This window comes from Lonchura striata, chromosome Z (genome assembly GCF_046129695.1).
Source record: "Lonchura striata isolate bLonStr1 chromosome Z, bLonStr1.mat, whole genome shotgun sequence".
NCBI classification, from domain to species: domain Eukaryota; kingdom Metazoa; phylum Chordata; class Aves; order Passeriformes; family Estrildidae; genus Lonchura; species Lonchura striata.
This window is the reverse complement of record NC_134642.1, coordinates 24,222,600-24,247,932: the sequence shown is the minus strand read 5'-3', so window position 1 is coordinate 24,247,932 and position 25,333 is coordinate 24,222,600. Positions and strand designations below refer to the sequence as shown.

At 35.7% G+C, this 25,333-nt stretch overlaps 1 protein-coding gene across 1 annotated transcript in view; it reads left to right on the top strand.

Moving 5' to 3' along the window:
* The window catches only part of LOC110470681 (guanine nucleotide-binding protein G(q) subunit alpha), a 117,519-nt gene that overhangs the window by 58,034 nt on the left and 34,152 nt on the right, over nucleotides 1–25,333 (top strand). Inside the window, exon 3 of the mRNA XM_021530526.3 lies at nucleotides 20,386–20,540. Within this exon, the coding sequence (XP_021386201.1) occupies nucleotides 20,386–20,540 (155 nt within the window). The remainder of the gene's footprint in view (nucleotides 1–20,385; nucleotides 20,541–25,333) is intronic.

Below are 25,333 nucleotides of genomic sequence, written 5' to 3'. Positions count from 1 at the left end.
GTGAGGGCAGGGAGAGAGGGAGTGTCAGACCCAACAATCATAGATTAGTCAAAAAGGAAGTCAAATGCACCTTATTTGTATAATGGTAGCAAGAACTGGCATCTTTTTGTGCTCAAAATTCTCAAGCAGTTTTTTTTCAAGTGACCTTTTTCATGCTGCCCCCCCGCTGCCCACTTCTTTCTCTTAAGCCATAAACCTTCTGTCAAACTTGCATCCTCCGAGTCAAGGCTTGACATGCATGTAGGAACATGCAGACTTGGGAGACAAAATAATACTTGATCTCTCAAAATATTTTTTTTTTCTGATGATCTTACTGATTGTCTAGCTCAGAGCCAGAAAATAGTTCATTGAGAGCAGTTTTACTGACTTGCAGGAAAGTAGGGAGGAGTTCTGCTCTTTAATTTAGTGGAGCTTCTTCATACTGTTGTATGTAGTCTAGACTAGCAAAACTGCCTTGGGTTGTTTATGTTTCCCATTTCAGTTGTATCTCCTATTTAAGCGTTTTTTCGAAGGGATTACATTACTTATGCTGGAGCACAAAGCTACTGAAAGAACAAACTGAGAAGGGTGCAAAGAGTTCTGTAAGGAAGTTCAAGCTGATGTTATTACTTTTAGCTTCCCACTGAGAATATCTGTCCTTGCTTATGGAGAAACTGTCTGTTTGAAAACTTGGTTCTGTAAATTTTTCATTATCCACCTCTAAGGTTTTTCTTCTCAAGTAGTGAAGGGCCTTCCTGCCTCTTTTTGAAAGAAAAAATGTAACTGGAACAGATCAGAATTAAAAAAACTCCCTATATACATGCTGTTTCATGTTGTTGTCATAGTGAAATAACTCAAAGTACATAGTAAACAGGTTAGATAACGTAATTAATTATTCTAATTTAAATTCAACTGTTAATGATACTGAAAACTGAAGATGAAATATTATCTCAAGTACTGTATGACAGACACACTTCTGCCAATGATTTCAAGATTCAAGTTACTAAATATAAGGCTGTAAAATTAACACTTGCCCACAAATTTGTAGATAAATAATGCTTAAGAGTTCTATATGGGAGACCTTGAAATGTGTGAAAAACCTTGAATTCAGTGTTCTCTCAAGATGATGCCATCCATGCTTTTTTCAGTGGGTTTAAATTCTTGTTATATAATGCGGCCTTTAAGGAATGATTGATGTGCAATTTGAATGGATTTACTTGTTTTGAGGTATGTCAGCCTTTATGGTTCAAATTAGTTAGTTGTTATAGCTGTATTAAGCACATTACAGTCAATATATATGGACACAGCATGTTCGCTTTCCAGATTATTTTCTAGAAATATTATTTTCTCCTTATTTGCATTATGCAGCTTATCATTTTCTTATGATTTTCTGAGGCCTGTGGCTGTTGTCCTCTTAATTTATGGATCCAAAAGTAATGATGATCTCTTGTCAACATTTTTTACTTTCTCTTGCTATAGATAAATAATGAGAAGAAAAACCTACACTGACTTATTTTCTATCTCTAAAAAGAAATATAATATTTTATAGCAAAGCAGATATTTTTTCATCTGGAAACTGTTTCCTATACTTTCTAAATGTTTCATATTTTCCCAAGGAAGAAAATAGGGTTTTTTGTCTCTAAAATGTTTTTTCTTTGTGATGCAATATTCTACTGAAATCATGTTATTCTTTTATGAAATTTCTTAGTGTTCTACTTAGCATTCCACCCAAAAGGAGTCTGAAAATTTGATAGTAGCTGTATTTTTACACATTCCAGTTTAATAATTTTATGAAGTTATCCAGAATCCATTTTTATGCATTGCTTTATATACTTTTTCTCAACCTAATATGCAGTCATATATACTTTTATAAGTATATATGTGTACAAGTGTACATATATACTTTTTCTCAACCAAATATGCAGTCAGTCATAAATACCATAAATATTAACTGTGTTGAATACCAGCCTCTTATTTGGCATATATATTATACCTAGGAGAAATTAGATATCAATAGCAGAGCAGGTTGCCTTAATTGAAAATTTACATTATATGGAATGGCATCTCCTTAATTTCAGATACACGGTAGTTACTTCATGTATCCAGAATGACTGTGAACACTTAGAATCCATTTGACAGAAGAGATTCTGGGTTCATACCAATGACATGTCTCCCATTTACTGGCCTGAAGTAATATTCATCAAAAGGTGTTGCTTGTTTGATTATGTAATACAAGGTGTTGGGTAAGAGGCTGGTAAAGATTAGAAAAACATGGCAGAGCCACAGTAGTTTCAGTGAATCTATACTGATTCACACCAGCTGCAATCCATGTTCAACAATTGCAGATAACTATTATTCTGTGATTGTCCCAAGTTTCAGTAGAATCACAACTTCTCAATGAAAAGAAAGCTTTTCATTTTAAAATGTATTTTTCTACTTAGCATTTTATTTTCATTGTTAGAATATATAATGTTAATGTTTACATCATGACAGATATTGTGATGCATATAAGCAGTATAGCACTGCTGTTTATTTATTTCATCCAAACCATGTAACAGTGACTTAAATATACTTTGTGATTCATAATGGGGTGAAAGAAGTCACTGTTGCCACCAGAGGCTTTCTTTCTAGCAAGGTGGTTCCAGATTTAAACCTCTATTTGTACAGTTAAGGTGTATGGCTAGAATGTGCTGTCTTGAAAATATTTTAATATATTCAGAACTCACAAAATAGGGTTACCTAATAAGGAAAGAAGTAGTATGGGAAAAGCGGGTAGTGTGAAGAGAAGCTTCAAGTCATCCATCAGTACATGTTTTCAGTTGTATTTTAGTAAGGTTCACATATGTGGTCAAATCTAAATACTGCTGAATGGTCACAGAAAGCAACAAATCACTTTATCACCTTCTTTCTTTATTTTGTAATGTATCATAAAAGGTGTATATGGCATATGTAGAAGCAGGACCTCTTTCAGTTGTAGAATTTTGTAGAGTTGCTGACTATGAATACTTCTACTTCATTTTCTTCAATAAATAACATGGAAGAAAGAATGAGAATTTTAAATACCTCATACTGATCCTAAAAAAGGAGGAAAATTTGTCTTGAATCAGTATGTTTTGCTTCTAATCAAACCCATTCTATTGAAATAACTTAAGCTGTAATCTTTTAATAAAATGAACCAATGAGTCACCATTTAAAGATTTCAGTTTTTCAAAAATTTTTATACAAGTGGAAAAAATACGTAACTGTACTTTGTTTAGTGAAAGAGGAGCAATACTGATATAACTTTGGGTCTCACTTAAAGAGCTGCAAGGACAATAGCAGATTTATTTATGTACAGCAAGTCTTAGCCTCCATCAGCTTTAGAAAGAGTTTAATATTACGCATTCAGGAAAGGATGTGTGATAAATATCTTCATTCAGATATTGTTGTGGTATAGATGTTAGAAATCAGAACACTTAAGAAATTTGGCAAAGGATTATGCATTTTGAATTCATTCTGGTCAAATACATTTCAGTCTGTATTCAAATACTGTAAAATATTTTATGTCAGCAGACCAATTACATTTCTAAAAAAAATGGTAGGTTTTAGCTGTTGCCCTTTAAAAGGCAGCATTTCTAGTAGCTATCTTGTGAGTAAATCCAAATTAAGCATATGTTCACCACTGAAGTTTCTTGGTATTTACTTCATTTTTTCCATATAATAATTTTTACATCTTTCTTTCTCAGTTGCCATTGGGTGGGCAAGGATTTCTGCGATGGAGGTAGCTGCAGGAGCTTGCAGTATACCAGATGTTCCTGGTTAACCACTCTCCTCATAATTTTCCACAGTGAAGCAGAGTTAAGGGTGTTTTGTGTAATTTGCCACCTGCACTTGGAAACTGCCTATATGATTCTTCCTGTCTGCTGGATTCTTGCAGAAAATCTTAATTCAGTACCATGTACAGTCCCATGAGTGATAAATTGAAATTATGTAGTTTGCTACAGTTTCATGAACATTTATTGTAATGTAGCTCTCTAGATAAATACAACTAGCACCTTGAAAATTGCAGTACCTCACCTTATTCTCAAGGGATCAAAACTCACTCAGAAATCTTTTCTAACCTCTCATTCCTGGGCCAAGTAGTTGAGAAAATAATAATAACAATCTCCATTAACATATGCCATCTGTGAACATCTCAAATGTCTCACACTCAAAAACCTAGTCTTCATTTTAATACAGTTCCCTCTTTGTTTTGTTTTTTTTTCCTGTAATCAGCCTTATCTGAATGAGGGACTGATGACTGAATTAGTATGTCTACACTTCATTTAGTTTTTCTGAGGTTTTACATATGCAGGAAAGAAAAATGAAGGAACCTCTTAACTTAGTCTTAAAATAGATTTATTAAAGATTAAAAGCCCAGTATAGTATTTCTCACTGGTCAGAAAAGTATGCAAAGAAATTGAAAAAAAGGAAAAAATATGTTCCATAAGCAATAGCCTAAATTAATTTAAAAATTAACCAGTGATTGTAACTGCAACAAGTATAGCACATATCTGGAGCTACAGTTGTGATGTAACTAAATATATAAATATAAATATATATATATGTATGTATGTATGTATAACACATCAAAGAGGAAGCCCAAAGTGATTATTTAATGATTTTAAATTCAGTTCCTAAAGAACTGCATGATAAATATATGCAGGGTTGGAATCAAGTAAATGTGAGCTCTCATGCTGCCAAAAGAGTGAACTCAATTTAAGTATCTAGCGTTTATGTCCAGAAAATAAAGTGGCTGTTCCCATCTACTGTACAAAAATCACTACAGAATTACAGGAGTTATTTGCCTTTAGGGTTCAGTAGGCAGTACCTCTTCTTTTGTTGGTTTGATCTTCTCTTTTTTATGATAAACTGATGTTCTGGAACGTAAAAGCTGGATTACTTACAAGCTTTCTGAAAGGACTGAAAACAGTTTAACACCTTTAAAGGAAGTTAAAGCATAAATGTCTGGCTCCTGAGCTGTGCTCCAACTGAAGGTGAAAGAGTTAATTAGTGTTAGTTTTGCAGTGCAGTAACAAGTGACAAGTGTTACTTGGTTTTGTGTGCTTTCCTCAAAGGGGGCTAGTTTATCAACTTACCTACAAGGCCTTCATCAAACAAAAGAGTTTAAAATTGTAGACAGAGCAGTCAATCAGAGCTGTTCATATACAATTATTTGTGTTTATCTCTTACGTCTTAAGAGCTTAGTGTGGGATAAAAATGAAGTAATGAATAGTGGAAGGTTGTCTGAGGAAACAATTAAAAGGAACATGGTTTGGGTGGAAAAGATAAACAGTACTAGTGAGGATGCAGTGGTGACAAGTTAATGAGTGTGTTCATGATTTGTTTGCTGGAGTTTTTCTCTATAGCTTTTGCTGGTTGGTCTGCTTAATAGTTCTGATTCCAGAGAGTTGCTGTCTGGCTCCAAAATTGCCAGAAGTCTGTCTTCCCCCAGCAGCTTACCATTGCATTAACACAATTTCATATGCTTGATAGTTTTTTATGTCAAGGTCTACTTCTTGCCAGTTAAGTAATGTCAGTGACAGCTGAGACAATCAGGATGATACAGGCAAGGTAATCTATTCTGAATGTATGATTTCAGGTTTTAATTAAAGACAATGGTTTTTTCTCTGTATGGATCAGAGGAGTGAAATCATAGATTTTAGTTAGAAGATGGAGAAGGCCTTTTCGCCCATCTCACATGATGCCATGGAAAGCAATTTTTATACCAAAGGGTTTTGCTTGGTTCTTTTCTCTCTCTCCTTTTTTTTTTTTTTTTTTTTTTTTTTTTTAATCACCCTCTGTAGTTCATAAATATGCATTTTTCAGGTAAGTCCAATAGATGCAGTTCACTGTAAGGCCCTGATTCAAGGCACTGGAGCAACTTTCTCTTTGTCTTTTAGAGAAACTCCAGTGCAGAGTTGAGAAATGGTAGTGTCTCAGGTCTTCTTTCTCACTGTTTCCTCTATTCACTGTTTCCTAACGTAGCTCCATGTTTTCATATGCACTAAGAATTTTGAACTATTTCCAGCCACACCATTTAGAAGTAGTGAAGCACATATGTGGTGTCTGGCATTTATTCATAGTATTAAATCTTTCTCTTCTGCTTATCCTTATGTCTGTTCTGTTCCTCTCTGTTCAGCATTTCCCAAAGCCTTATTTTCTCTTCCACAGTTACTGTTGTAGTACTGGTTTTGCTGATGATACAGATTGTACCAAAAAACCCCTAGGATTCAGATAGGCTCATTCAGGTAAATGTTGTCTAGAGTAAGTGATTTCAATAGTGTGTGACTTCTGAAAATTAAAAATTAAGGTTCGGACAAACACCGAAGTATCAGTCTGTTCTAAATTTGGAGAAGAGACCACAACATTGTAGCTTGAACAGAAAGTTTTGTTACCTGTGGTATACCTAACCCAGTGACTTGTTAGAATTGTAGATGTGAATTACCTTTTTATAAAATACATTCCTGTAATACTTTTGTGTAAAAGCTTTCTGCAGTTTCTTTTAGGTTGTAGTGTGTTACTAGTTCCTCACACAGTCATATTAATGTGTGGTGTTTGCATACAACTGTAACCAAAGTGATGATGCTTATGTCTTAAGGATCAGCTGAATGGACTATTTATCATCTCTCTGGCAAGCAGCTTCATAGTACATGAAGCTGGATTAAGTACATGTGTTTGGTTAGTATGAAAAGTAAAGATTTAGGCTATAGAGTATTGTTGTCAAAGTTTAGGTGTTGAGATGGGAACTGTAATGGTGATATTTTTTGGAGTTTAGGATTGGTGTCAGCCTTCTTTGAAATATGATCTAAAGGCAATGGAAGCAGGAATAGAAAAATACTTATTTTGAGATTTCTTCTCAATTATAAATTATTTTTTCTATCAGCCTCCTTTCTGATTTATTTGCGGTTATTACCCTCACTAGATTCTTCGGTTTCAGCTTTTCTTTTGCAGCCTGACTCAGACAACATACTTTAGGGATTACCAAATATAGTACACAGTCAAATTTAGTCCCTGGTATTCTACAAATGCAATTCACAATTTAACTGTGAAAGTGTAGAATCACTGGGCACACCCATCTTCTTCTACTCTCTAGAAGCTGTTAGACATCTCCATTGTTACACAGGTTAGAAGGAGCAGCTTCTCCTGCTTTGTTTGATGCCATTTGTCTATGGCTCACAAGCTCATGGTAGGCTGTCACTGTGACACTTGGATAAGTAATTTTGTTCCTCTGAGTTCTTGTTCAGGTTGCTGCTTGTTCCAACATCTTTATTTATTTATTCATGTTGGGAGGAAAGACCAGCATTAATATGGACAAGGACTCCTGGTGAAAAGGGCTACTTGCATCATCTGTCTTCAGGTTTTTTGGAGGGTGTGTGTCTGAGGTTCAACAGTTGTTTTTCTGTTGGTGTGGGTAATGCTGGTACATCACTTGAACATTTAATACTGGGCTGTCCTTACATATAATAAGATTCTTTAGGTGATTGAACATGAAACAAGGCAATATGGTGGTGCCTTTACCATGAAAATAATAGTATAAAAATCTATAGCCATGTGGTTAGAGCTGTTTCTCTGGTATTATTATTAAATAAGAAGTTCTTTACTTCACCCACTGAATCTCTATATGAAAGTGGGGAGACCAGTATAGCAGCATCAGCTTAAATATTATAGGATTCTTTTTAATATTTCCGTGATTTCAGGATACACAGTCTTCTTTTTATAATTATAATCCTATGATCTTTGGAGAGTAGGAGTTGACGCTGCCCACAGGATACCATCTTTAAAAATATCACTTCCTTTCCCGTCTCTTCTTCCTTGTTGCCATTATTTTGGGTTGGCTTTTTTCTTTACTCAGTTGGCTGATTTTGGTCTTTTGGGCTTTTTTTCGTGGCCTATGCAACAGGAGAATGCACTCAGGAGCTGTACTTTGTATAAACAGAAGTAAGACTTGCTGTAAATTAAGGCCACAGAATTCACATAATGCTCATAGAAGGATTGCCAGGCATTTTGAACGTTCAAAACCTGTCATTAGGCAACTCAGCCCTTCAAACCTCTTACTATCATTCATCAAATATGTATGGTTAATTTATTTCCAGTATGGTCTGATCCAAGACAATTTAAAGAGTGAGATAAAATACAACACAACTTACAGATCTCTGTAAGACCCTGATGGAGTTTGCCTAATTTATTGGGTTCTTGTAGGAGTGGTGATTTCTGCAGTGCTTATTCAGTAAGAATTACAGGAATTATTTGCCTTTAGATTTCAGTGAACAGAAGATGAGGCTGCAAAATGGATGAAAAGTTAGAGAATTATGTCTTGATGCCTCTCTGTTCTCATTTTTTCCTTGACATGGAAGTATTAGTCAGACCAAATTCGTTGCTATAGATCCTGTAAGTTGTGAAGGTGAAGAAGGTTGTGTATATTTGAAGGCTGATAATTATTGAACACTTATTTATTTTTCTAGATTAAAGGCTTTGCTCACAGTTACAGCAATGGAGTTGTAAGGAGACTTAACAGGATTTGTGGATTCCTGTTAGACAATAAATTATGTGGGAGAAAAACAAGCAGTGATCTTGTCTGAAAGCACTGAGACACCAACCACAAATGTATATAAACACAATTTGACGATACTGCTTGTCAAATCCTTGGTCTTCATTGGGTCAGAGTTGACTTCTTATTAGATTTGTGTTTCCTTGCCAACAAACAAAAAAATGGTTAGCATTTTTAACAAACCTAGTTAACTTTTTTCTTTGCTAAGGCGTTTTCTAAGTGGCTTGTCAGAGCTGAGGCAGTATGAGGGACCTCTCAGCACTATGCAATACTTGTAATATTGTGATGCAGGAGGCTAAGATGGTTTCTGCAGACTAGCAGCCACAGAAGTGTACACAGGCAAAGCATCTTGTTATTGTCCAAACTGTTTTGTTCTTTATGTGATTTTTTCCCCCTCCATTAAATTTGAGTCATGTGCTGACCCTCAGGAGGAAACACTGCAGACACTTGACGCTTTCTGCTGCTTAAACTGAAAAGAGTATGGCCTAACAAGAGCAAAAGAATTGCTGACCTCAGAATGCTAACTTTTTTCCTTTATAGAATGGAGTGATTTTACTATTCTGTGAATAGTGTTTTAGGGAAAGGTAAATGTGATTGCTGTTCCAAATTTACATTTGGATAAATACTTATCTTAGTGATGAATTACTGGGACCTCTGGATATACTGGTAACTTTCTCTGTCATAGCTCCTCTAAATAAGGAAGTCTTTTCTGTACTGTGAAAAACTGAATTTTGAACAATAATAAGACTATTTTTCATCAAAGGAAAGGACTGATTACTGCATGGAAAAAAAATCTTGTAACAGAATTTGATATCCTGTTTTCTGAGGGGGTTTTGTGCTGGTTTGAAAGCAAACCAGTGAGGGATCCCAAGTCAGAAATAAATTTAATAGGAAAATTTAAATAAATGGAATAATACAAAAACACTGACAGAGTCAGAATACAGCCTGACACCCTGTTAGTCAGGGTATTGGTAGAAGTCTAATTCCATGGTGGCTGCAGTCCTTTTGGAGTGACAGGTGTGGTTCTGTTGGAGCAGTGATCTTGTAGAAGGGTCTCATCTTCCTCTGAAGGTCCAGTGGTGGTATAGATGGGTCTAGTCTTCTCTAGGAATCCAGTGGGAAAAGGCTGACTGTGGTGTTCCAAATATCAGATTTTTATCCAGGTAGGAATGCTTGGCTTCTCCCCCTGGGTGGAGTATGTCACAATGGAATTATGTCATTTTATCAGTCATGCAGTGAGACAATGGCCCATTAACAGAAGATATCTCCCTGGACGGAGGATGGGTCCTAGAAGAGATAAAGAGGTTCTAACAGATGGTAATAGAATACATACTTCTGGGTACATCTTGCATTGCAACCTGAGACAGTTTTTTAAGTCATATTTTAGAATAAAACAATTCAATATGCAGCAGTTTAACAGCTACAACAAATGTGTGATAAGAGAAAATCACCGAAACAAAGAAGATGCAGGGGAAACAGCACTGAAATATTCTAGAAAACATAAGTTCTGTGGTTCCTTTGTTCCATTACACAAATAAGAGAAAGTTTAGTATTTTCTTAGAACTGTGCTCTGAATTTTCTAGCTTTCCATCAATTTTTTTTTAAACAATTAAACATAATGCCACCAGTGTGATGCCAGTGTAGTGAATTATTCAGCTACTGTAAATCCACTATAATCCACAGCCAGTCGATTTTGGTTAAAACCCAGTTTTGATGGTATGACAGACTGCAACTGAGAGTACTTTTATAGATAGGAGGTGCCTCTGACATTGTTATGTTGATGCCTGAACCAATATATAACTGCATTTAGATCATAAAATTCAGTCTTCATTACAAGGGGCAATATATATTACATTCCATAGTTACCAGGTTAACATGCATCATTAAGTGTCTCTCCCTATCTGTTCAATGTTGACCTTTTTAACTAAGTCTATAACTCAGTCAGTTGAATATTATTTATATTATTATATAAATTTATTATACTATATATATTATATTATTGCTTTATTAATAGCATGAAGGAAAGCTCACCAATGTACAAAGAAAGTGGTAGAGCCATATTCTTCTCCAACTGTCTTCTACAACTCTTTAGCCTTTTAAACTTTTACCCTCATCTGGGAGCATTTCTGTGTTAGGATTTGTGATGACAATTATGAAGTGTGTTGTCCTGTGCAAGTCTCTTGGTGATTTGTATGTAACGTAGCTGAGATTGTTGAGGGACATCAGTGGTCACATACGTAGCTGCACAAACTGCCAAGTACTGTGGCATGGGCTGTCAGGTCAGTCACCATCAGTGCAAAGTTGAGTGATTGTGGGGCTGTGGTGCTTTGCAGATTTAGTGATCAGTACTTCTGAAGAAGGTGTTGTGTTGCTGCAAAACCAGCATAAAGCTTCTTCTGATTCCTCCCCTCTAGCAATGTTCTCTTTTCTTTGATTAATAATGTCCTGACCTACCTGCAAAACTGCAAAAGTGTTCCTAGTTGGAGATGTGTTCTGCAGTTGGGAAATTGCATTAAATCAATAAATTATCCAGTGAAGCTAAATGTTATTAATGTTTAATCCAATTTATGATTCATTTTATGCCAGAAGTCTGAAATAAAATACTTATTTACCCTGTCTAAAAATTAATTAGGATTATTATCATATTGATAGAGAGTTTAAAGCCCACTGAAGAAAAGTAATTTTACTGATAGCATCAGGTGATAACTTAAAACAAGAGTGCTTTGCCAGCATTTTTAACAAAATCCTTTACTTTTTTCTTACTGTGAACTAAATATTTTGTTCTAAAGACTAATTACACGTTATTTTTGTTAACCATCCAGTTCAATCTTACTACCAGCATTTGCATTAATACTGTAATTCCAACTAAAATTTTTCTTTGTGTGTGTGTCACAGTTGCATGCTGATTTCCTAAGTAGCTGCCTGTCTCTGATAATACTTGTGAACAGGGTAGATAAGGCCTATTAATTAACGTTCTTACTGGATAGAAGGATGTAACTCAAACAGCATGTCTTTTCTACATCAACAGCTTCCCTAAATTAATTTGATAAATTTGTTTTGAAGATTTTCTGGGAAATTGCCTTGGACATTTCTGTAACTAACAAACAGCAAAAAAAAAAGAGGGTAAATTTAGATATTTGTGGTTAAATAGAACCTGTTGACTCCAGGGGATACGATGTGATTGTCTGGATGTGACTGTTTACTTCATTATTCATGTTCACTTTTAGATCTTCATCTCTTTGCTTGGAGAATCTCCAGAGTATATTGAAGAGCAGGCTTAGGTGACTGAATTCAGAAACCTGGCTATACTAGTAATGAAGAGACAGTTTTTCTCAATAGATTGTGTTTTTGACTTTTATATCTGTGTTATTCACCTCCCATTTCTTCTAGATAAAATTTAATAAAAATTAATTTTTAAAAGCCCTCCATTTTGTTTACATTAACATAGATGTCATTCTTATTGAAAGCACAGGCTTTCAAATAAACCATGTAGGTTATTAAAAATGTACTATAAGGACACAAACATAGTCCTTCAAAAATCTATTTCTTCTCATATGATGACTGATGATACCGTGTTTTGCTTCAAGCCTTGAAAGAGGAATCGGGAGTGTTTTGCCATCCTCCTTTAAATAAGCTCTTCTTGGTGTCTGATAGCAGTCAGCACAAATACAGTCCATTTCTAGGAATGGAGAAGATAGTACCTAATTTATAAGGAAACTATAACTTTTTTAGGTCACACATGGTATAAAACTTTATTTTAATTTTCCCTCAAGGCATTTTTCAAATAGTTACTCATCACCATGGTATAATATGTCTGTGATTTCTCTAGAGAAAATAATGTTGGCTCACTATCTTTAACATCTTGGGGCTAAATTGATTCTTGTATGACCCTGCTCTAAACAACAGCTTTTCATCCGAGATTACATTTTGCCCGCTTACTTCAGTCTTGCCAACTCATTATTCTAAACATCAAGGGATTAATGAGCATACTCAAAATAAGTAGCTGATAGGGTGTCATGTATCTTTGCATTCCTAGGGTAAGTCTGAAGCTCACTTTCAGAGTTTACTTCCAAGAAGTGAGGTAATTGTTTAGAAAGACAATCTTCTTGATTGGACAGCACACAAATGCAACCATTTAAGTTAGTTGCAATTTTTACAGAGGAAAATTCCTGCTGGAATCATTCATTATTTTGAAAGGGACCCTCCCAGTTCTCTCATATTTCTAGAAATACCAGTCTGCTGTTATGTATTAGTCAGCAGAGGGCACTCTGCTTCTTGGAATATAAAAATTGCGGCTTAAAAATATGGAGGCAAAATAGTTTTTATGTGCCTTTTTTTTTTAATTATCACATTTGACAATTCTAATTAGTATGAGTTCTGTAGAGGATTACTTTTCCACGTAGTACTTTCTCTCCCAAATTGAAACACAGATATGATTGCATGTTTCCTTGTCCTGGTTTAATCCCAACCTAGCGCTACATACCACACAACCACTCGATCACTACATCCATGGTGGGTAGAAGAGTCAGAGGAAAAAATATTAAGCCTCATGGACTGAGCTGAGAGCAGTTTAATAATTGAATCAAAATAAAACATCATAATAATAGCAATGAAAAGGAGAGCAAGAGAGGAGCAAAACCCAAAAGAATCTAGACGTACCCAGTACAACTTCTCAGCACCTGCTGAACGATGCCTAGCCCATTCTGCAGCAGTGATCAGTGCCTCTCAGCTGACTTTCTCTGGTTCTTATACTGGCCATGACATTCTGTGGTATGGAATATACCCATGATAGCATGGGTCACCTATCCTGGCAGTAGTGCCCCTCAGGTTCTTGTGCACTTGCTGGCTGACAGAGTATGGAAATTTGACTTAGAGTAAACATACTTAACAGCAACTAAAGTATCAGTGTGTCATCAACATTATTGTCATACTAAATCCAAAACTGTACTAGCTGCTAAGAAGAAAACTAGCTATATCCCAGCCAAAACCTGGACATTCCCTTAAAAGGAGCCTGCTGTTTGTTTCCCTGCTCCCTAGGTTCACTATAGGTTCTTCTCTAGGTCTGAAATGCAGTGCAATTCCTGCAATTTCCTTGTGTAAGCAAGTAGATGCTAAACTGTCTGATTCAACTGGCCATGACCTCTGTGAAGAGGCATATTGTCTTCTCAGTTCTCAGGTGTTTGAATCCGTGAGACCAAGCAAGGCTGTTTCTGCTTGTACTCTTAAAAATAAAAGTCTGTAGTGCAGGACCAAGGCACAGGAGTGAGGCTCATGTGAGATCTGTTCAATTGTACACTTGTTAAGTGAGAATTCTAGTATTGGCACATTGTCCTTCTATTTTTTTTTTTTTTTTTTAATGCAGTTAGTCATGTACTGCAGTGATTGACTGAGGTAGCAGATTCTTGGAGGCTTGTGAAGTACAGATGGTTATTTTGCTTACAAAAGGAATTAAAGTTTCAGCACGTTTATGTTTCACTAAATTTTCTTCCATAAATTCAACTGAATGGACTATACAAAAAGTTTGGCAGAAAAATTTACCATTTCCAAGACTTACCAAGCACTGTTCTTCAAAAACAGTGAAACATATAAAGGTCTAAAATCTGAGATATTTATGTAGTAGAAGTATTTTGTTAAATGTTGTGTGTATAGTAATTATTTGAAGGATTATAGTACAATAATGGTTGGATGATCTCAACTTAAAAGTTATTCTCAGGAGAAAAAAGAAGAAAAAGAACCCACCAAAAAAAGAAAAAAAAACTAGGGAAAAATACTTAGAACATTCATGTATTTCTGAAAATATTATTGTATATACATAGAATGGCCTGAAAGGGACTTTAAAGATCATCTAGTTTCAAGCCCCTTGCTGTGGACAAGGACATCTTCCACTAGACCAGTTTTCTTAGAGCTCCATGCTTGAATGTGTTTTTGTAAACATTCAGGCATTACTTGGTGATAATACTATCTTATTATAGATGGAGCAGTAATTTAGATAATTCCTTTTAGCTACAAAAATTGTTGTGAGAGGAGAGCTTGTTGCCCATTCTTGCCTATGCTGGTTCAAATCTGAAATTTTTTTTGTTTCTGTCACTGAAGATTTGAATTAAATCTGTTGATAGGTTTCATTGCTAGCAGATGATTTTACATGTTTGTCCTTGTCAATTATTAATAATGAGAACTTGATGAGATTGTAATTTGTTGCTAGTGACTATGTCTAAAATAAAAAAAATTGGTTTAGTTTTATGTTCAGATTATCAGTGTTAGAATTCAAATGCTAAAATTAATTTTTGAAAATTTTTAAAAACATTAGTAGGTATATTCCGCTGTATCCTTGGGAATCTGAACCAAAGTGTTAATCCCAAAATTTCATCAGCTGCTGAAAACCTTTGAAAATTTGTCACTAAAAATAACATTTGGAAAACAAGTCAAAACATGACTAAAGGGGACTGTTTACTATTTAAACCCAGTAGTAACTTAGCAAAAATAACTTTTTGCTAGTTATATTGGATTTCTCTTTACTTACATGGATTGTATTTTACTCATTGCTCAGTTTTCTTTAAAAAGTAATTCAGTAAAGCCTGGAGAATAAATTGAATTGTGAATTAATGTCATACACTCTTAAACACTTAAATATATATAAATGTATCCTGTAATTGAAGCTAGTGTTTACAATTAGAATAAAATTGCATGTGTGGGGTTTATTTGGGTTTTTTGAAGTATTTTAAAAGTGAATGTAAACAAGTAAGATGTTTAGGCAGGCTTGACTAATTTCAGGGCAGAATATCTAGTCTCCTAACAACACAAAAACAGCTCTTTGGCGGTGAGTCACTAAAGCAGTGGAAAGGCTGTGGCTGTTGGTTGATCCATAGAGATAGTTCATAAAGTCAGCCATAGAATTTCCCCAGCTCTACAAAGCAAAAGAGAGCGAGAGAATATTTCCAGAGAAAAAAGCTGTTTCTGTTTCTAGGATCCTCAACAGCAAAAATGACACAACTTTATAGCACACATCAGGAAAGTATAGCTGTAAAATTTTAGGACTAGTGTGTGAAAATTTCATCTAAGGTGATACCTGCAGGAGGTATGAGAGTGCCTAATTTAAAATCCATGGAAATGTAACATGCCACACACACAAAAGTAAATATTAGTTACGATTTTTTTGTGGAAGGTTTTTGCAATCTGCTGTTCAGTTTTGCACAGTGATATCATCCAGCTTAGCTGTATAGCCATGCCAGTATTGGAAGAGTGTAGCAACATATGCAGTCATTAACAAGCAAAGTTGTGGTATTTAAAAGTTGTAATGTTTAATGATCGCACCTTCTAAGAAAGAAAGCAGGCAAAAGTCATGAGGATCTGTAGAGTTAGAGGTATGAAACTTTTAAAACAGAGGATAAAAGACCCTATAATTTCTGTTCAATAAATCTTCATATTTTAGTTTATATCTATAGGTGGAACAACTAGAGTTGGTGAAAAATATAAAATAAGAATTAATATTTAAAATCTGAAGGTGAAATTTCTCTTTTGCCTCTGTCATCACTGCAGTTGAGGAGATTATTGCATTATCTCTGTGGAGTTTAAATTTTGCATAGCAGAGAAAGGGAGTGAGATGTTTCCCCCCTCTTCAAATAACAGGTATTTTTTGTTTCAGCTGTTTTTGCTTTGTATTCAGCAGTACACAGAATAAAAGATGACTAGAAATTGCTGTAATGTTTTTAATTCAATGTAGTTAAATAATTTCAAATATCAGAATACATTTAAATTTCATTTTTCTTTTGAAAACCAAAGTTATATCTGTAATTTATTTCAGGCATCAAGTCTCTGAAGTGCCAGTATATCTGAAATGGTACTATATCCCTGGTAAATTGCCTTATATACCAGACACAGGCAAAACATTGGAAATACTTCACTAATTAAAACTTCCATGGAGGTGAAAAAATGCCCCAGGATACTACAATTATGTTAGTTATTTTTGGAGATGTAAGTTTTTTGAGTACTTCCAAAGAAATTACATACAATTTCCTGCCTTTATGGAAGAGTTTACTTCCTTAATGGAACTGTTTACCTGCACAGTTTGCATCTGCTTATTCCATACCTTAATTTTTGGGAATGTTTTTCAAATAACCAATTTGGTCATGGGATCATTAAAATATGATTTAATTATGGGAAGTCATGCAAGTTTTGTAATACTTAGAGTGCAAATTGTATACAATGTTTTCATTTGCATGTTTGTGTAGTATTTTAAACATTTGGGTAGGCCTGTAGTGTTGTTACTAAGGTGAACATAGATCCACATCACAAGTTAGTTTACACATGTTCTGTATATGTTACTTTGAAATTCTGATGGATTTCAGTTCACCCGACTGAGATTTTGTCCTTTTACTATGCAGAAACAAGCTGTTACACACTCTTATTTCTCCCTCTGTGCCTCCATTGTTGTTTATATCTTCATGTTGCAAGTGGAGTCATGGTGAGGAAGATGCTGCTCTAAGGTTTTGTGAGGTTTTGGCAGCCTTATAGGTAATATATGTAATATAGCACATACTCTCTGACAGCTGCATTATTCTCAGTCTTTAAGTATTACAACAGACATCCATAGTTACATTTAAGTTCAGCCTAACAGAAAGTGTTGGGATCGTCCGAAGTTGCTGTGGCATTGTCATTCTGTAGCTGGGATTTTTGAATGTGGTGATTGTCTTGCTCTGCTCTGGTGTACACTGTGGTGGCATTACTTCGAGTCTAGTGTGTGGTTTTGAGTGCCAGAATACAAGAATTTTAAACTGTTAGGGATTGTCCAAAGGAGGGCCATGAGGATGGTGAAGGTCCTTGAGGGGAAGCCTTGTGAGGAGTGGCTGCAGTTGCTTGGTCTGTTCAGCCTGGAGAAGAGGAGAGTGAGGGGAGACCTCACTGCAGTTACTTCCTCACGAGAGGAAGAGGAGGGGCAGGCACTGATCCCTTCTCTGTGGTGACAGTGACTGCACCTGAGGGAATGGCCTGAAACTCCGCAACAGACGAGTTTACACCGGATATTAAGAAAAGATTCTTCACCCACGGGGTGGCTGGGCACTGGAACAGCTCCCCAGGGCCACAGCACCAGCCTGGGAGAGTTCAACAAGTATTTGGACAATGCTCTAACTCACATGGTGTGACTCTTGGGGTGTCCTGCACAAGGCTGGAAGTTGAACCATCATCCTCATGGTTACCTTCCAATTCAGGGTTCCCTGTCTTAGTATGTTTTAACAAAATGTGAAACACTCTAAATTAGAGATGTTAAATGAAAACTGTGGCATAATTTTTTAGACAGGAACTTACAAGTCTTGTATTCATGAACACCTGAACTCACATGAGTGTTTTAATATAGTAATATAAATACAAGAAAATTGCATGGTAGAATGGACAGGGAAGTGTTTAGTTATCCATTAAATTACAAACATTTTGGATCAGAAGCTACTTCAAATCTATTTTCGAGATCTCCCACAAATTATGTTATAATTCTGGATGTTCACACATACAATTCTTGAAAATATACTTACCAAATATACTGTCTGGGTAGGTCCCAACTTTCTAAAAATCACTCCTGTAGAAAATTCAAACTTGCTTCATGCATGAAATTGAAACTTTAGCTCTCATTCGTATTGTTTGTATCATATAGTATGATCCAGAAGCCAAAGACATTGCTTAAGGAAAGTGATATTACTGTATTTATTTTATTATATTATCCATTCCAACTGTGTCAATAATGTTCTCTTTTTCTTTCTTTGGTGACCTGATCTCAAACAAAGCTAGGCAGTGAATGGTTTTTAGCAATAAAAACATAATGTGTAAGGAAACATTTCAGTAGCTCTTCACTTTTGAACAAAGTAGTTCTTTGCTTTTATTGTCCATCAGTCCATTAAAATTAATTCAGGTTTGGGGGAGTTTCACAATAAAACCACCATTGGCAGACATTTGGCAGCAAGCAGATGATCTATTTCTTAGTTTCTCCTGTTCAGTCAGTGACTTTATCTGCTTGTCAGCTAGGTCTGAAATCCTGTTGCAGATTTTATGAGAGAAATTTCAGACTTGAAAACAGTTTCAGGTTCATAATTCTGTTCAGCCGCAGGACTGCAGTAGCCTGTGGCAGCATTGGATTTCTCGAGTGGCTATCCCCCACAATCCTTAGGTGATGCCTGCTTTTCAAAGGAGACAGACATACAAATAAAAAAATAAACGGAAGAGAAAAAGGGGCTGTGGCTTTTCCCATACCATGTTTATGGAGAGACTTTCCTGGCATGTTTATTACAAATCGGGCATTTGGAAAACATGCTCTGCTTCTTGGTTGCTTTACCCTTCCATTTTCAGAGGTGTCATGAATTGTCCAGGAGGGATAACAGGCCAGTCTTCTGACTTCTAATAGATCTCTGGGCATTTTTGCTTCATACAAAGGCTATATTGGTGAAGTTTTGTCTCAGAGGTTTGGCTAGTGTTTAATTCTGAAGATTTACACTGATTTACAACAACAACAACAAAAAACCAAACCAAAGAAAGATGACTGATTTAGTTCCTCCTGTAGCTGGAAAAGTGAAATACATTTTTGGAATTAAACATTTTTATTTACTCAGTTTATTCAGCTAACTGCTATTTCTGTCATAACCACTGTGGTAGTTCAGGAAAATATGTACAGCATTTTGGTAAAACCTAGTTTAATTTAAATGCACACAAATAGCCAAAAAAAAACAAGTGCTTCACAGTAATGAAATGTCAGCTCACTGGTCTTATGCAAATCTAACCACCACATAGTCCTACAAACCAAAGAACAGACAAAGTATGAACCTTTTTCATCATAATAGTGCTGAATTACTAGAACTTTTTCAGCTCTTTCGAAGTAGGTTCTGTAGGATCAGGTATCTCCTAGTAACTTGGGAATTATTTTGCATTGGGAAAATGAAAATTATTTTCCATTATTTTCCCATTACTATAAAAATAAGAGGTGATAATAAAAATAATAACTAGAAGACTGAGGTGATGAAGCCTAGATACAAAAACCCCCACACTTTTGTAAGTATATAATGGATTGTAGCAAAAAGAATACTGCCAGGAAAACCAGCATAAAGTGATTACACTGTTGAAGCTCACAATCAGTTTTTAACCCTGCCTATAGTTTTCTGAGGGGAATAAAGTAGGAGAAGACATGGTTGCTTTTTCAGTATCTTCTCAAGTGGAGATGTCGTGATTACAATTCCCAAAAATTCCAGTTTTCTTATTCTGGAATCCTGTTTTAAGTACTTGTAGAAACCCATGAGGAAGATCCTAAATGTATGAGACATTGTTTTCCAAAAATAATTGAGTCAGTGTTTACAAGATTTCTGGTAAATAAAGGGGAAATTCTTATATTCCCAGATGGCCATGGAAAGTGTCTGCTCTTGTCAAAAGTGTCTTGAACTGAACAGTCACCTGCACCATCTAGATTTTGGTTGTGAAACAACTGAGTTGAACTGTTACTAGTTAGATCTTAATGACCAGTCTGAATTTGGTCGTACTTATAGAATCCTTCAGTTTTGTCGGTTATTTTTATTTTTTTATTTGTTTCAATGTTATGGTAACAATTATTGGTGTCACAAAAGAAAGAAGTCTAAGAAGATGCAATTTTCCCCGAGAGCAGCTTCACTCCCTGTGATGTTAGCTTAAAATTTACTTCCTTTTTGCATCTTCACAATCATCTTCATGATATTTGATTTTTCAAATTGAATATAACATGTTGGTGATATAATCAATGTGAAGAATTATTAATCTTGTTCATTGCATATGAGCTGTCTGCAAAAATAGAAAATGAAGTCCATTTTACTGTTTTGTTTGTTTTGAATTAGGTTCATGCACTATTAGTTCGAGAAGTTGATGTAGAGAAGGTGTCAAGTTTTGAGAACCCATATGTAGATGCAATAAGAAGCTTATGGAATGACCCTGGAATTCAGGAGTGTTACGATAGACGACGGGAATATCAATTATCAGATTCAACTAAATAGTAAGTACATGGTAGCGATGAACAACGATGCATAACTTTCTGTTTCTAACAAAGTTTTACTTTTTAGCTTATTATACTATATGTCTGTGTACATGTTTGCATGCATAAGGTACGCAAACATATCTAAATATACATGTACAAAAATGAATTAAGAAGTGGCATACATCTATTTTAGGATTATATCTGTGCTTATTTACTTATTTACTACAAAATGGTAGTCTGTGATCATTCAAAGTCTTAAATTAACATTCTAACTAGGACTGACTAATTTGGGGGGGATTTTTGTTAGACCTTTTCAACTTACTCTCTTCCAACATATAATCACAAATGCAATATGGGCAAAAATAATTTCATGTAATGTGACAGTAGTGAATATTGGGAAGTGCTATCAAAGTAGACCTCCATACAATTCATAAAAATGAAATGTCCAAGAACTTCTGTTTTCCAGATTTTCCAGTTTCCTTCCCTCTCTGGCATTTGCAGTCTTAGTGGTGAGGTAAACAGTACTAAACAAAGGGATTTTTTTTTATACCAAACTGTTTTTCTATTGTGGAAACAAAGTCTAAACTTTAAAGAACATGGCTGCCAGGAAGAAATCAGGAAAGCACTTCAAGTTAAATTGTTTGTTCTACAAGATCAACAATAATAAAAATGCGCATGTGATTTAAAAAATACCTGAAATGTTATCCCTTTCTTGGCACTGATTAAAAAACAATGTGAAATTTGTCATTGGAATCTGATGTTTGCCTGAAGTTTTACATGAATCTCAGTTATTTTTCATTGATGTAGCATACAGCTCAGGTGAAATTTCTCAACTGCTGTTAAAGAAACAGATGATGGCCTTGTGATAAAGGGCACAGTATGGTTTGTTTTTAAAGCCATGGTGAAAACCTCTGTGGGTTCTACATTGACTTTTGTATTAGCTATGAAAAAATATTATTCCAGTCTCCATTTGGCATGTGTGAAAGCCTCTCACTTAAAGTGCACAATGAAGCTTCCACTAAGCCCATTGTAGCAGGACATTAGACATGACAGGTGTGTTTATCTGCACAGTTGTCTAAGCATCCTTATCTAGTACTGCACTTTATAAGGGTATTAGTCAAGACAAACTTACTAGGATCTTCCTGATAGAACTTTAGGCAGCTGAAGACCTGTGGATGTATGATATAAGTCTCCTCAGTTCCATTGAAGTATTATCACCATGCCATGATTTCCCTTTGGCCTATGCATAGAGTTTATGTTGTCCTGTGCAGTTCTCTGTCCTGGTTACCTTCCCAATCCATAATTTTTGAACATACATTTTGGTGTAGAGTGGTGCAATGGCATCTCTCTTGGCATCACTCTTGTATTGTTTAGATTCTCACTGTCCCCAAACATACCATACTGTGTTCCGGCTTTAGGTGGTAAGGAAACAAATATAATATTACATAAAGAGAAGAATTTCAGGATGCATAAACATTGATAAGAACATTCTAGAAAAATGTTACTAAAAATATATTTTCACATTATTTCTGTTCTGAAATGAATGGCGAAGTTAAGTAGAAGGTGAAGCAAAGTTCGTCTCATATTTTTAATTTCTTGTATTTGTAGGTCCTAACTTTGTTTCCACAACAGATGAGGTACTGGTTTTAAGTTGAAATAAATGTATGTATTTTGTGTGTTCAACCTTAGAGGCTTAAAATAGAATTATTCTTCTAATTAGGAAATAATGATCTGATGCTACTTCAGATCAGATTGTGCTGAATACCATAGTTTTGATCTACTTTTTATTAAATTGGCAGCGTAGTGGATCTTTTGAGTAGTATTAAAAATAGTAGAGATAATCATTAAGTAGCTGTTAAAAAAACGTCCTAGTACATGGTCTTGCAAAAGGTACATATGCTAGTTGATTGGTTATTTTTCAAGCTCAGCATGTTTAGCAGTTTACCATGAATTTTTGCAGATTTGGTGATTTTATTATAGTTCATATTATGGATTTCTGCAAAATCTTTTAAATTAGTCTTGTTAATCACTGTGTATGAGTATTTAGAAAATCCTCTATCTGTACTTATACATGCAAGTAGAGTTTTTTTCCAGGTATGTAAGTCCACTAAAAAAAATCAGCAGAACAAAAGAGACATTGTTTCAAAAATACAGTAAGTGTGTTTACCAGTAAAACACCCAAGCAAATTTATTAGCATTAAATCCCTGTCACAAAGCAAGGAAACAAATTGCTTTAAAGCTACTACTGGGATTCATGAGACAGTAAGATAGAAAAACACTTGGTACTCATTGTCTTATGACCTGTTGCATGGACTGGAATGGCTTGTTCTCATATGCTCTTTTCTAAGCATATGTGCCAATGTCTGGTGTGCATATGTGTCAATGGCAGATGTGCTCTTCCTTCATCCCTTGCACGACCCTCTCATCTTCTCAGTAGTTTTCCACTGTACTGTAGTAGTAGTAGTAGTAGAAGTAATAGTATTTTCAGTCTGCTGCCTATATTGCTCTTTTCTGCCATCAGTCTTCAACAAATTTAGGTGCCGAGTCCTGCCCTTGGGTCACAGCAGGCCAAGGCAGTGATACAGGCAAGGGCAGAGTAGCTGGAAAGCTGCCCAGCAGAAGATGACCTCAAGGTGCTGGTTGACAGCAGATGAAGAGGAGCCAGCTTGTGGCTGAGAAGGCCAATGGCATCCTGGCTTGGGTCATAAATAGTGTAGTTTTCAGGACTGCATCTGATATTTCTTGTATCAGAAAGACTGTGGAAGGGGTTCATCCCCCTGCAGTCAGTGCTGCTGAGGCCACACCTCAAATCCTGTGCCCAGTTCTTGCGGCCCCCTTACTGCAGGACAGACACTGTGGGACTGGAGAATGTCCACAGAAGGGGAGCAGAACTGGTGCAGGGCACAAGTCCTGTGAGGAGCAGATGAAGGAGCTAGGGACCTTTAGCCTGGAGTAAAGGGGGCTCAGGTGTAAACTTACCACCCTCTACAACTGCCTGGAAAGGAGGGGGTAGCCAGCTGGGGGTCAGACACTTTTCCAGGTAACAAGAGATAAGACAAGAGGACATAGCCTCAAGTTGCACCAGCTGGGGTTCATTTTTCTGAGCATCAAGAATAGTTTATTTTTGGAAAGAGCTGTTGAACATTGAAACAGACTGCTCAGGGAGGTGGTGGTGTCACCATCCTGGAGTTGTTCAAGAAGTAATTGGATGTTGTACTTAGTGGTATAGTCTTAAGTAACGAGGTGGTGATTGGTAAGTGTTGGACTTAATGATGTTTGAGGTCTTTTGCAATTTAAATTATTCTCTTACTACACATTATTTTTCCTGTTATTTTATTGTTTCTAAATTACATTTCAGGTTTCTGGTATGTCCTGTATATCATATTGCTTTCACTTTCAGCCATCTTTTGTCCTGTTTTGTCATTCTTTGTCATTGTTAGCATTATTTTTGATGTTTTTATACCCACTGCTTGTACTATGTTTAGTAGAAGAAATGGGGGTAGTGTCTAAGAAAGAAAATTCCCTGCATTATGGAGAATTTGAACTTCTTGGAGGCTTAACAAATTCATTCTATTCTCTTTCCTGACCATTGGATGCTCCAAAGCTTGGATGTTCATGTTGTTTTAAAGTCAACTTTTAGACTTCTCTCTAGTAAAGTCAAGAGCACCTGAGGTATATGGAGGTTATTTCCTCTCCATGTGCATTACTGGGTGATTTAGCCACTTAATTACCATCAAATTACTTCTCTTTAAGATGCTGCCTCACCATGTAAGACAGATATAAACTAATAACATGGTGAATTGCCTTTAGTAGTAGCTATGTGAGATGAGATAATTCAGAGTATACTGTACCAGCTGCCTAGACCTTAACCCAAATGTAAAAAGGCTACCAGTGAACTTTTTTATTGTATCATACCTTTTCAAAGCCTAAAGAAAGAAGAGTCAATAGTCTTCTGTGTTAGAGAATTTGGGTTGCAGTTGGAATTTTTGAAAATTCATCACCATTTTTCTCTAGTATGACACTAAGGGCTTACCATTCATGAACAAAATATGAGGAGTGTTAAGACCTAGTAAGTGTTCCAGAGTCTTGCTTGGCTCAGATTTTCAATTTCATCTTTTTCTGGTGAAGTATTTGGCTGCTGTTTACCTCCAACCAAGGACTTTCTAGTTGCTGCACAAATGCTGAGCATATCTGTTTAGTTTCCCTTTCATGGCTATGTTTTCTAACACTTCAGATAATTAAATATAGTTATCCCATTAGTGTGTTAGCTATGCCAGTGGATATCTATAACACATTTTATTATTACGTAATGTACTGCGTCATTAGGTCATACATGCCAGTGCATTCTCATATATATATAGTCTTTCTGGCTCTTGTTTCTGCATTTGCTGTCGTCTTTAACAGCTCAGTTCCTTCAGTTGCACAGCTCTCCATATAGTGTGAGCTCAGGTAGTTGGATAGTTAGTATAGAAATAAGAGCTAATAAGTAATAAGAGCTCAGGGGTGTGAATCTGAGGTCATTTACCACATATCACTGATTTTTAACAGGAAAGAAACATATGAAACCTAGCAGTATCTGCTCAGTAAAGTACGCCTTTTGTAAAACTTGTTGCAGGAGGTGTAAGGCTTTGGTCATCTAGTAATTTTTCTGTAACAGTATTCCATTTGATTTTGAAGTATTTTCGAAACTTCAGCTGATCAATTCCTTTATACCCGTCAGCTGAAAATATAATCTTCCTTCTGTGTTACTCTTCTGAAACAGGTAAATTTCAGTGGAATTAGCACCTGTTAAATACAATGTGCTTGGGGGT